At 35.1% G+C, this 14,733-nt stretch overlaps 1 protein-coding gene across 32 annotated transcripts in view; it reads left to right on the top strand.

The window, feature by feature from the left end:
• LOC129766483 (patronin) overlaps positions 1-14,733 on the top strand; it is a 194,909-nt gene that overhangs the window by 117,394 nt on the left and 62,782 nt on the right. For 31 of the 32 annotated variants that reach the window (XM_055767020.1, XM_055767017.1, XM_055767021.1 and 28 more), the window contains one exon: positions 3,965-4,135. The exons of the other annotated variant lie outside the window; for it this stretch is intronic. In XM_055767020.1, the coding sequence (XP_055622995.1) occupies positions 3,965-4,135 (171 nt within the window). The remainder of the gene's footprint in view (positions 1-3,964; positions 4,136-14,733) is intronic. 32 annotated transcript variants of the gene reach the window in all.

The raw sequence follows: 14,733 nt of genomic DNA, 5'->3' as shown, positions 1-14,733 counted from the left end.
ACTTCAAAGGTTTTTTTAGTGTGAAATGTCACCCTTAAAACGAGCCTAAACTTGAAATTGTATGATCGATATTCCGCGAAATATTGATCATCAAAGCCAGGCATCGAGAAAATAATGGACCAGCCGGATAGCTTTTCCCCAACCTAATGTTTAGGGGGTGACGACAACACGGGTGCATTGACGTAGGACTACGGAATTATATTATACGATTCACTTATTTATCACTTCGAATAGTATTTTAGAATGCATCGAAATTTTATAATTATTTTTTCGTAGAATGTTCTTGTGACTTGGGAAAGGCTAATCAGTATTGTAGAAGTAGCTAAAGATGGCCGATTCATGTTTTAGGGCAATCTGTATGTCGCATTTGTTTCGCTTTTGTCAATGTGCGCAATGCACTGGATATACATCGCGAAAGTTTTTCTTCCAGAAGATCAATTCAGCATCGATCGTGGCAGTTTTTTTGTCGCTGACGTACACTGCGGCTACATGTGATTATGTATCTTGTAGCATGGTACCACATATTACAACATTATAGATCCCCTCGGTTCTTATATTTGAAATCCACATTCAACACAACTCAGTTGTGTGAGTCTGAGTTCTTCTGTTCAGAAGTTTGTGTCATGGATGGACGGCAATGCGAGTGCAACTCTTTTTTTACATTTGGGCGGCTAACCATTTTGAGTGCCAGATGTGACTCGGCGGCTCAATTAAGCCAGGACGCTAAATGTAACCCGCGACGCTCCACCGCCGTCATCTGCCTGTGGTAACGCATAAAATCAATGATGATTACATATGATTCAATCACACACAAACACTCTCTATTTGACGGTGTGGAACCCGACGTGATTCATCTTTCCATCGAGTCTCTTATGATTTCAGGACAAAAAATATAAAAAAGGTTAAGATTGCACTGCGGAATAATATCTTTCATTCACGCAACTAATTTGCACAGCAGGCTTCGCAATTCTAATGGTATATGATAACTGTACCACATGGCTGTATAAGTTGCTCCAGGAATTCCAGAACATATGTTTGGGAAAATGGGAATGCTTCTAGTTTTCCTCAACTGAAACACAATTTACAGACTAGGGGGTTGTAATGTATAGCATATCAAATAAATCCTAGAAATCTTTTCTATTTGATTGGAATTCAAATCATTAAAATCCGTTCGCAGAAGAAATAATTATTAACGTTAACATTATTTCATAAAAACGTGATCTGTTTTCTGATTTGGCATCCTTATTGAAAGACGTATTCCTACGTCAAAATAACAATTCCCGAAATTTCGACGTTTCATGTAAAAAGTCTGAACTTTCCTAAAAAAATTAAAACATATTTAAGGCTTTTGCCTGAAAGAGTATACCTTTGAGGTGCAGTATATTTTTTCAGCGCATTGGTAAAAAAGTAGATTTTCTAGACCACAAAATACATACCTTCTCCCAGTAGATCCTCCTTTCATTAAATTGCTGAGTTAATATAATCCAATAATTTATTTTTGTAAAATGTAACTGGAAAAACATCAGTCTTAGGATAATACATACTCTTATTTTTATGCACAATTATGTTAATTTTTTTTTTGTTTTAAAGCGGGGAAAATCCCATTTTATTGTGCTAAAAGCTTTTTTTCTAAAATGGGCATAAAACCTGCTCATTTTTTGTGTCAACAGAATACAATAGTCCGAACGACACAATCTTAATACTAACAAAGAAACAGCTTATTCTATCACAACACTAGACACTTGTTTACGACACAAAATGACAATATGACTAACTACAGTGCACTTCAAAATAACAAAATAAGAATTTAACATAACCGAGACTACAATTTTTTGAGGACTGACCGAGATAAATTAACATCAAAAACACTGTAACATTGATTAAACACCCTTCACATACCATTGACAGGCTCATTTCTACCATAATTAATCCGAGCAACAGAAGGGTGAAGAAAATTATGACGACGAATGTCTATATCAAGGCTACTCAGTAGATCGCAGCAATCGTTATTCGAGAGCAGTAGATCTGAAATAAATATTGCTTCAGCTACATCACTACGCAAGGATAACTAGAAAACCTAGATCCTAGAAAACAGAAAAACGTTTTTATGGTATGAAGTTAACATAAACAACTTATTTTGCTGCGAACGAATTTTGATGATATGCATATCAATCGATTCGGAATTTCCCGGAGATTTGTTTTCTTTGCTATACATTACAATTCCATACTCCATACAAAATTTAAGTTGGTAAATGCTTCCTTTTTTCATACATTTGTCCTGTGTACTTCTGCGCTCATCTATCCGTGCCGTCAATCACGAGCAACTAATGAAACGAATGTACCAGCAATAAGCTAGCAACCAATGGACAGCGAAGACGTCCAAAATGGTCTTTCTCAAGGCTGAGAGTTTACTAGAGACGAATAAGTTGCAATAATTTCAAACCTTTATTATTTAACACACTCTCTCACTTTGTTATACAAATAACGAAGGAAGATAACGAGAAAGGAATCCTTGCGTTTTGAATTCCACCCTTGCACAGCTTTCACGCAGTCGTTAGAGTATAAATAGTGCATTTTGACTATGGTCGAAAATATAAACGAACAGAGTTTAGTCTTAAAAAAGCGCAAACTAGTGCGGATCGGTCACATTAGGATTCAAAAATCACCTAAATTTGATTGTTTTGACTGAGAATTCAAGGAAGGTTTTCTCAGAAACAAACTTCATTGTTGTTGTTTCATTCGAAAACAATATCGGATTATATAAGATGATTTCGCAGTTCTACGTCAACAATGCGGTCGTATCTTAAACACCACCCTTTTATTTTTTTAGATATGTTTGAAAAGACGTTAGATGTAAGATATGTAATAAAAATGTGGAAAGCTTTCGCTAAAGATCGAATCGTAGAAAAGTTCCTCAATAGTTGGATTGCCATTTACTCATCTACTGTTCGAGTTGCATTTCGTGTCCATAAACCCACGTCTTGTCTACCTGAATGATACATTTAGAGAACGTTGGATCCAATTCAAGCTTGGAAATTATGTCTTTGACCATCTTAAATGAATCTATTACTTATGAACAAGTCCTTTGTAATTTGGATCGATGGGTACTTCCATAGGTTGCGATGGGTGATTATTGAATAATTATGTTATTCACTTTATCGACAGTTTTGTTTTGAACGAGAATTGTGTCTGAAAATAATCTGATATTATAATATCGAGTTTTGATAGAAGTACTAGGAATTTTATGGTAAAAGGTAATTTTAAAGGGTAGATTAGAAGATCAATCAATGAATAATTCTGCGATTGGATCCATGAACAGCGTTTATTTAGAAAACATGGACGTGAAACGTGGACGAAAAATAAATTTTGGGTGGGACGAAGTTTGCCGGGTCAGCTAGTTAATAATATAAATAATTTAAATTCAATCAAACAGCTTGAAAACTCGATTATTGATAATTAAACAAAGAAAATCTAAAAACGTAAAACAACGTAAAAAAAATAATTAAATTAAAATTAACAAAGAAAAACAGACAAAATATAAAAATGAATGAAAAGACATTATGAAAAAATATATCATGCGCTGCTCTATAAAAAATAAAAACATCCAAACGCTCACCACAATCACCAGTTCACCACATCTATTGTATCATACAAAATTTTACTCATTTCACCACTGGAATTCCTCTCGCTAAACCCGTCAATACTTCTTAATCACTCTCTCTCGGATTGTCATCGGCCATGTTGTTCTTATTAATTCGTATTGATTCCAAATCCAAAAAAAAAAAACATGAAAATCACCCCAATTTCACAAACACTTTTTTTTAAATTTATGCTTTTGTGTACCACACCACACCCCGTTTCTTTCGTGTGCTGCTGCTATACCTTTTTTATCCCTCTTTCTTCAACCAAAAACCACCAAAAACGCGATCGCGATTTGCTGCGTCCCTCAAAACAACCACTCAAGAATCCGGAACTAACGAGCATGGTATTGCGCACCGACGCGGCTTCGCAACCCAGCCACCAGTGGTGGCTATTCCCGAGCTGCGCTCCGGGCTCGATTCGCCACCAGGCAGCGGTGGCAACGGCACCACTAGCAGCGGTAGCAGCGGTCACTCCAATCGACCGCCCTTCCAAGGTTTTAAAAACAAAATGTTGTGATTAGAAAACAAAAAAAAGCACAAACGAAAAACAGATCCTCTGATGTGTATTTTACTTACTGGGTTTTTTTTTTTGTGTTTGGCTTGCTAGCTTTATGTTTTAGTTTGTGTACAGTTTGTTTGTTTTTTCGTTTCCATGTATTGACTTTTAGTTTGTGTGAATTTTCATCTCTCTGTGTGTACTTTTTTCCTTATTTACATCAATGGTCATAGTTCACAAAGGTAGGCTTTTTCTTTATTCACATCTAGCTCGCCATAGATAAGAACCGCCAAAGTTCGAACAACAGCGTGTCAACGCCGTTGTTCCCTCGCAATCTAGAGATTCCACAAAAAAGTAGTATGGCACAACGAAAAACAAAATATTTTCTGTGTCACTTTACGTGACTTCTTACGTTTATTTCTCCACCATGTCACGTTTCTTTTCTTGTTTGTCATGCCTCAGTTACGGCATGACCCATGTTTTTTTTTTCTCCTGCCCGATTCATTTCACTCGGCTCTCCCGTGTTCCAATACCGCTTTTCGCCGGTTGTTTCGATTTTTGTTTTCTATCTTGACACGAATCTTCGCATTAAGAGATCGGAATTGATTGGTTGGTGCGCCTTGTTGTGCTCCGCGCAGTAAGGCAGCAAACGATAGATTGAGTAAAAATTGAAGCAACGAAAGCAAAATTTCCGTTTTTTCACCTGTTTTCGGTTAGGTAAATCTGGATCACTTTGCACGTGAGCATGGAAGCTATTATAATAGAGTATGTAGGTGGTACAGTAGAGTAGCGAATGATGAAATCGTAAATTGCATGTGGTTTAGTCGGTTGTATCACCATATTTTTTTTGTCTCTCGCCGATCACTATGATCACTCCGATTTTTAATGATAAAGGTTTAATGTTTGAATGACCCATTTTGATATTTGTTCATCTCCGAATGGCATTTTTCTGTCCAATCTTAAATAGCAAAAGTTGAAGCACTTAGCGACAAGTTATCGGAAAAATTGTATCATAAATTCCATCGACGAATGAATCGACCCACATAATCTGGAAATGAAGTTTACAGTAGAAGAGTTAATCTGTACTAATCTGTACGTCTTGATTAACTTCGATTTTGTGGACCAAACACATTTTTTTTTCAACTAAGCCAATAGAAAATCCAATAAAATTTCTCAATCAGCTTTCCTTTGATTCATATGACGTTCCTGTAGGACCTTTCAATACTGAGATATGAATGAAAAACTCTCCCTTCGTAATTGATGGTGAATAATTTGATGAATAATAATCGTACTGCAAATCGAAAAGCAGTTTTGAAAAATCCTATAAATTCTGTACGAGGCTAATTTAGGCGAAAATTGAATGAAAATAATTACTTGATGATATATGAATACTGAAAACACACCAGATCTTATCATTATAAAATAAAGTCATTACAAGACATAATTTTCGTTCAAGGTTTTTTCATATCGTGCAAAAAAGCGTGTTATTCTATTACATAGAATAAATGGATCTATTGAAAAAAAAAATGCTTGGATTCTGCTCACACTTTCTACATTTATTTCTCTCCGAAAATTGTTAGACCCTTCTTCATCTTCCATTGCACTAACATTTCTAGAGGAATTTCGCCCACTCAATGTAGTATTACTTGCGTCTTTTGTACAAGTACTTAGTTGTGATTTCTATGCCAAATAACACGTCTTGAATGTATTTCTTAGTGGCAAGCCCTAGAATACGCGAGACCGCAGTGCAAGTCGAAGACGTAAAATTCCCCTCCGACCAGAACGGGATTCGAATGACGCTAACTACTCGGCTACGGGAGCACCCGTAAACCCGTATTTTTTTATTTCACTCTTAGGGTCCATCGTTGAGAACTAGGGAGGTCCGAAAAATCAGCTTTTTTACCAATACGGTCATTTTCGAAAATTTGTAACTTGACTTGACTTGACCGATTTACGATTTCTTGAGGGGAAATGAAAGCTAAATCTTTTTAAACGAAAACTTTAAATATGTGGTTTTTGAGTTGTCCTGCACGAAGCGATTTCAGGTTTTTATTTTGTTCGTAAGTTCAGACTCTTTAACAAGAAATATAAAATTTTCGGGAACGCTACTTTTCTCATTTTGGAAGTACATATCTTAAAAATGAACAAAGCAAAATCCAGACATTTTCACCCAATAAATCCTATTCTCATGAAATATCTCACGTATTGACGTTTCTGACGTACACGGAAGTCAATTTTCATTCATCACTTTCATTTTGAAAGTTTATAGATCTTTATAAATCCTCAAATTTTATTCATCGTAAAGTTTCAATGAGCGGAGACGAACACAATGAAATAATAGCAGGTCAAATTAGACGATCCGTTCTTGAGTTACGCGCGTCATACGTACTCAACTTGTTTTTTTTTTATATACGCCATTCAACACCAAACTGATACAGTGGTTTCCAAATTTTCGCGAAAAATAGTTTTTTTATATATTATACTTGCAGAATTGTTGTATTTTGTTTTTGTAATTATTGATTGTTTTTGTTTTTAATCGTTTACATGTTTTTGGGACCAAGGGCGCTATATCTTTTAATTTTTTTTTATTAATAGCTGAGATTTTTTTACATATCATATCCGAAAAAACAGAGAAGTAATTTTCATCGTTTTTGAGTTATGATTTTTTATAGTTAAGATGTTTTGGTTGCGATAGCTTAATGAAAAGGAAACATGGAAAATCCAATTTTTTGCTAGTTTTATATTTTTTCAAAAAAAAACTAGCTAGTTGGCTTTAATTTGATATTCATTTTTGGAAATTCGCAAATTTGATTTTTTGGAGCATCGGAAAAATCATAACTCAAAAACGATAGAAATCACATCTCTGATATTTGGATATGTTATGAAAAAAAATTTACAAGAAAAAATATAAAAAATATAGCGTCCTTGGTCCCGAAATCAAATAAATTATAAAAAAAACAAATACAATCCATAATTACGAAAACAAAATCATTTTTTGCAAAAGTAATATACAAAAGACTAGCTAATTGGCTTCAATTTCATATGTCGATCATCCAAATCGGTAAAGTAGTTCAAAAGTAATGAATTTTTGAAAAAAAAAGGAGGAAAATTGATTTTTCGGACCACCCCAAAATGGAAATGAAAAACATAAAAAATCGGGTCTAATGTTACTCCATTACATGGAATACATATGTGATACGTAAAAGTTAATTTTCATTCATAATTTTTATCTTCCAAGTGCATTATTCCACTTGAGAATCCAATACCATTTCCACTTCACACCAACGGAACACGAAGATCATTTTCGTTAATGCGAATATCGATTTGACTAACGACGCATATCACGGTGACATTGTAGAACATATGGGAATTATTCTCAAGAATTTTCAATTTTTTTTCACCGCTATATGATCTATGGGCAGAGACGAACACAATAAAGTAAATACAGAAAATCCATCACCTTTTTCAAACGAAGATCTAATTCCGTTAACGCAAATACTGATTGGACTAATAACGTCTATCAGGATGTCAGTAGTATGTAGAGTACAATAAATTTTTCGAATTTTCTCATTTTCCTTCAATATTTCCGAAATTCCGACTTGTCCTAATACAGGTTGGACTCGATTATCCGGAGTATTGATTTTTTTTTTCACTCCGGATAATCGAGTCAACACATTTTTTCCTTTGCATGTATTTCTCGTTTTTTTGAAAATAAGAGAGGAATTTGATTTTTGATTCATCCCCTTAAAGTCAGAAAACACCTTTCTCACATGAAAAAAATGATTTATCCAGATTCTCTCAGGAGGTGATAGACGATCATATTTGATTAAAAAAAATCCTCCTAGGCATATGTTCGAATTTCAACAAGGACAGAGTTACAGAACTTTTTTTTTGTTTCGGACTCTGTTGCCTCAAACTGGCTCTACATTAAAAAGTACGCTACGGAAGACAATTCTGATGCTTTCATTTGAAAGATGAGAAAATTTAGTACAGGATATTCTAGTGGAACAACTAAATTAGTGGATTTTAATAACATTTTGGAAGTGAATAATTTTTTTTAATTTTTAATGTGTTATTATTAATTTTATCCTAAAAATTTATATTAAACTAGATTGTTTCTATCAATTAAAATGAAGTTCTTTAACCGCTCCACAATTTGTTCTTTGACGCCTAACTTTTATCTTTCTTAATTTGGCTGCAATATCGATACAAAAATTCAAGCAAAATCTTCAAAAATCACGATTTTTACCCCACTGCACATGTAATAGCCACTTAAACTTCACCTTAACGTTGAAAGGTTACATTTCTTCGTGAAATAAGCCATATTTGAAATATAAACAAATATTTTTTTCCGAACTGAATATAATTGAGTCCAAAATTGTATATAATCGAATCACATATAATCGAGTCTGTATGTTATCGAGTCCGACCTGTACTGTATTCTATTAGTCAAATCATTTCATTTGATACCAACATTGAGGGGATTGCAAAAAATACATAGTCGGCCATTTTGTGGTGGCAACTTTTTCGATTTTATGTTGTTCATAGTGTAGTGTATTCTCCAAATCAAGCCATTCAGCCATTTTTTTGCGGCGGCCAAATTGAATTTTTCAAGATCATGGAGTACGCAATTTTATAATGACAGTAGAATTAAATGTATGTTCCAAATTTCAGATCAATCATTCAACAGGAACGGAGTTAATTTCCTACTAATGTGGGCAACCCAACAAACATTCAAACTTACATAGAAACAGGTCAAGATGAAAGAAAACATTCAAAAAGTAATTAGTTGTTTGGGGACTGCGGCCATCTTGAAATCTGATTTTTCATTATCTGCTATGTTCTACTAGTCGAGAACTTTATTTCGATACATTTTTGGGCATTTTTCATAAATAACTGTGTTCTAATAGGCAAGCCTTTTCATTTGATACCCATATTGATGTGGTTCTGAGAAAATAGGTAAAGGTCGGACTCGATTATCCGGAGTATTGATTTTTTTTCACTCCGGATAATCGAATCATAAAAAAAACGAATTTTCTCTCGGTAAACGTAATATAATTATGATTTGCTCTTATTTATTAAACGGTTTTATCTAGCTTGGACCCGTTTGTATGTTTGTGACTTTGTAACTTTGTCTGTAGCGTTGTACCACATTAATAGATATTTAACCCCCTTCTGAAATTTGGTCTGAAATTTAGAAGACACCTTTATCTCAGGTATCATTATAAAACTGTGTATTCCATGATCTTGAAAATCCAAGATAGCGGTCGGTACAAAATGGCGAATTATGTACACATTTTCTTAAAATCCCATCAATATGAGTTTTCCCAAAACCTCATCAATATGGGTATCGAACGGAAGGGCTTGACCGTAGAACACAGTTATTTATTGATAATGTAAATCAAAGGATGGATCACAGGATATGGAGGATCACATATTTTTTTCAGAAATCCATCAATATGGATATCAAATGAAAGGGATTGACTAGTAGAACACAGTTATTTATGAAAAATGCAAATCCAAAATAACCGCCACCACAAAATGGCGCCATATTTTTTTTCAAAGCCCCATCAATATGGGCATCAAATGAAAGTGCTCGACTGGTAGAACACAGTAGATCATAAAAAATCCAAATCCAAGCAGGCCAGACCTCCCAAATAAACAATTACTTTTTATTGGTTTCATTCGGCCTGACCTGGTTGTATGTATCTTTGAATGTTTGTAGAGTTGTCCCACATTAATAGAACATTAACCCCATTCCTGTTGACTGATTGATCTGAAATTTGGAAGACACTTTTAATTCTACTGTCATTATAAACCTGCGTATTCCATGATCTTTAAAAATTCAATTTGGCCGTTGCTAAAAAATGGCTGAATAGCTTGACTTGGAGAACACAAAACATAATAAACAACATAAATTCAAAAAGGTCGCCAGCACTAAATGGTCGACTATGTATTTTTAATCCCCTCAAAATCGGTATCAAATGAAATGATTTAACTAATAGAATACAGTACAGATAATCATGAAAACATTCCGAACATTCCGACTTGGGGTTCTGAGAAAATATGTAATCCGCCATTTTATAGTGGCCGCCATCTTGGATTGAATTTTTCATAAATTACGGTGTTCTACTAGTCAAGCCCTTTCATTCGATACCCAAATTGGCTATTCGATATGAAATTATTGTACAAATTATTCAAAATTTCCGAAAATCAAAAAAAAAAAAATACTCCAATCGAATCGAAATCGAATCGAAAAAAAAAAATACTCCAAACGAAAATCGAATCCCGGATAATCGAGTCCAACCTGTATTAAAAAACGAATACTCAAGTCCAATAGAATGGAAACAATAGTATTTTATCGGAGTGAGTTTGGAATATTCACGTAAATGAGATAGGCCTAGCGATTTTGATAGCCGTTTTTTTTTTTTGAGCAGTACCAAACGTTTCTAAGCTCCTCCCATGTGTGGTGCTCACGATGGTATAAAATTCCATTTGGTGTTGGCTAGGAATTGGTTTCGTTGTGGTTGGTAAATTTTGCTGGAGATCCACAAATCCCCCAAATCGACGAACGCGGAAAATTATGTTGAAAGTGTATAGACGATTTTCAGGTGAACTGCAAGCACTGTCAAGCAGATGAAGAGTACGGTCCATCGTTTCACGCGAGACCTTCTCAATTTCACCAGTAGTGGTCCGAAGTAGCCCAGTCCCGTGTATGATGGGACATACGCGCAAAGCTGACGTATCTCCATAACTACCGTTTTGGCATTCCCCTGGCGTATTAACGATGGTTTCTGCTCACCAGAAGTTTGGTGACGTGATGCTTTCACGAAAGAATCCGCGAATGTTGGTAGAACCTCTCATTTCAATCCTTCTAGATGGTTTATGACCGATCTATGAACATGTGATTTGGCGTTGTCATGCTGTAAAATTGTCTTGTCGCGGAAAATGACGACATACTGCCGATCTACCTAATGTAACAGCTACCTTTACGAGCATTAGTTATCGATGCTTTGTAAACCTTTTATTTCTTATTCATTTATTTGTAAGGCCCAACCATATTAGCTTTACGGAACCGATATATTTTTTGTTTATTTACAATGGCAATCTAGTTTCTCTACGTTTATGTAGGAATCGATCGATAACTCGCGATTTCCTCTAGGATGGAAAAGGGAAACATTTTTGAATAGCTGATGAACCTTCGTAAACCTTATACGTTATACGTATACGAACCCCGTTCTGAATGCTAACATAACTAAAAAAAAATTTTACCAGTCATTAACCTTCAGTAATCGCAATTACAGAAAGCGTTTCGTATAGTTGAAAAATGAAATTCGCAAACCACTCATCGCCCAACATCAGTCCCATTATTTCAGTCGACACTACACTCAATCACAAGGAAAGCGTCCCAATTTGGAAGCTGTGTTACATTTTCAATTCCCATTCATTTATGGCAAGACATGAACTGCCCCCGGCGAAGGTAGCTCTACCGCAGCCCGCGTAGTCGTTGAAGCAGCGCTTTGCGGATTTGTTCTCTCGGGTGATAAACGATTTGCATTCTCCGTTCCAAGGTGCCCGCGGATACAGCGAGGGCCCGGTTAATTTTCGTTTGCAAACGCCGCAACAGGTATGCGGAAACCCGCAACATTCCGAAAAGCAACGACCGAAAGAAAAAAAGTGTAATGAACATTCTTAACCCGTTAAACACCTGCGAAATTGAAAAGTTAGCGAAAAAAAATAAATAAATAGAAAAAAGTGAGGCGGCTTGCGAAAGTATGCTATGCATGCGCATGGTGGAGCACCGGTTAAATGCTCTAACATGTATGCAGCATTGATTGGCTCGCTTGCTTGCGGTGGGAAACATGATTCCAAACGATCCATAGCGTGTCGATGTATCAACGACACAATTAGCCGTTGTACTTTGCAGCACCACTATTAAACAAATTTGCTAAGTTACAAGCGGATAATTTATTCATTGGGCTGAGAAAACGGTCATTGATACCGAAAACACTCACTCGGTGGTTAAATATTATTGCACTGATTGAGGTTGGTCGACCGGGTTCGCGAAGAACCTTAGAAAGTACACAATGTACCTGACGGGTGTTATTGAAAACGAGAATTTTAAATCGATATAAAGCTATTCCACCCCAAAAAACATTTTGATTATCATTTGTCCAATTTTAATATTTTATATTAAAAATCCTTTTTGCGGAATTGTCCTTTTTTTGGCAGAAAGCATAGCTGATTTTTCTCAAAAAAGGGTCTATGATTCTGGATACACCTTTATAAAAAAAATTGTCGCAATTAAAATTGGTCATCTAACGATTAAAATTGTGATTTTAGGTACCTGTCACCATAATATGTACAAAAGTTAAAAAAAAAACCGAGAGAGCTGGGTCAGAATCGGCTGTTGTTTCGGCTGATTTGACGTGGAATTGCTCTATGTGAAGCAATAGAATTTTGACAAGTTGATGTTATAAAATCCATGGTATTATTTTTTGAAAAATTTAGAGATTGTCAATAATATTATTCCATACAGCCTCAGCAAACTTTTCCTTCATTGATCATTAGATTTTGGCGTGAATTTTGGTTTCGTCGTATGATTACGTCCTTCGGGTAAATATTAGGATTACAAAAAAAAACTCTAAATGGTTGCGTAACGAAATGCTGTCTAATTTTGAGCTTTATTTGCTCAGACGTTCATTGATCAATTCACGATATTTTTGCACCAACCGATTCGGACCTTCCCCAACAATAATAAATTGTTAGGGCAATATAGAAAATTATAAATTCCCCAATGGTTAATTTGTTGAAAATGTGAGCTTCTAATCTCACATACAGGCAGACCGCAAGCCATTTCCCTAACACAGACTGGAAAATCAGACTCCGTGAGAAAAAAAATCTCCACGAATATTGTCTTCCAAGGCGTTATTCACAGGTTCTTCGTGTGTGGGCTTTAAATGGCACCGTTAGTATATTTACAAACATTCCACCGTCCATGAGAAAACGCCTTACAGAACCGACCACAAATGTTACTAATGTTACCAGGGACTCAAAATGTAACTCTCATTGACAAATCGTATGCCAATAATAAACCTGCTGCACGTTGCACTTTATTCTCACCGCCTCAATACATTCCTGCTCTCTCTCCTCACGCTCAATAAAGAACGTATTTCTCCTCCTTTATGCACGCTCCTGTCGCTACACGAATTAAACACCGATTTATTCGAGAGTTTATATTTAAATAAAAAAAATCGAAGCCAACTCACTGAAACCAATGAAAAGGTAGAAATGAAAGATTGCCCTATGCCCTTCTATAATAATAGTTTTTTTTTTCCTGAAAGACAGTCCGGGACAATCCATGCTTGTGAAACGAAACGGATCAAACTTTCAATTGAATAGCTGGTAACGTCCTTCGGTTTACGCTGATACGGTGATGAATATGAATATAGCTCATTCGTATAGTCTCAGTCGTCAATGAACGCTTCTGCCTTCTTGAAAGGAAAACAAAACCGAAATGAACGAAACAAAAGAATCTATGTTTCAGTATGCGTAGAGAATATCTATAGATTGCACTTCACCGTCTATCGGGGTGAATCAATCGACTGATATCTTATTTTCTAAAATGACAAGTTCCAGCTGTTACTATAAAATAAGCAGTGATGCCAAATTTAATGTAACTTGAGCTGTATACTGGTAAGTGAAATTATACAATTTCCTAAGAATCATTTTTCGAGAAATCTATAGATCTATACAAGAAGTAGCACGCATCGAAAAGTTCGCTATTTGAAAAATTAAAAAAAAAACGAATATCTTCTATATTTATAATTATTATTTTTCGAATCCTTAGAAAACCCTGACATGATCATGTCGTGATCGTGCGAGGTCGATAAAACTGAAATGACGGGTAATAACGACGCTAATCCGAGTTTTACTATCACAGCACATCATTACTGTAAAAGGGAAGCGATAGTAATAATAGTAATAATAGTGAAAGATACACTGAATCATTCTAACACTTCCAATGACTAAATTACAATAAGAGAAAACAGTGTTCGACTTTGATGAAATGGCAGCAACCGACAAAAAAGAGTGAAGTAAAATTGTCGCTCTTATTAACAGAGTTCCCTGACAGTGTTATTAAAATTGAAAATCATGTCACTTTATATTTGATTTTTCAACCTTCTTTTTTTTCTATCTCGCCATCTCACTTTTTCATTTTTTAATCTACATACTCTTCCGCGTCATCTTATTCTTCTCACTGTTCTTATTTTTTCTTCTCTTTTAACTTTTTTGGCTCCTATAACTCTTCTTATTTTTAAATCTATTTACTTTTCTTACTTCTGTTTCAACTACTCATTCTCCAATTCTCTCTTTCTGCAAATACTTCTCCAATAAAATGTTCCCTCTCGGATGATTACAATTTAACGAAAGGAAACAGTGTTCGCGTTTGTTTTCGCAAAACAACAATCGACAAAAAAAAATTAAAAGCAAAATTATTGCTCTTGTCAAAACGATCCAGTGGAAGTGTTATTGGAAAACATGTTACTCTACATCTCACTTTTCCAAAATTCTTTATTTTTATATTTTTCTTCT

The sequence above is a fragment of the Toxorhynchites rutilus genome, chromosome 2 (assembly GCF_029784135.1).
Source record: "Toxorhynchites rutilus septentrionalis strain SRP chromosome 2, ASM2978413v1, whole genome shotgun sequence".
NCBI classification, from domain to species: Eukaryota; Metazoa; Arthropoda; class Insecta; order Diptera; family Culicidae; genus Toxorhynchites; species Toxorhynchites rutilus.
This window is presented reverse-complemented; position numbering and strand designations above follow the sequence as displayed.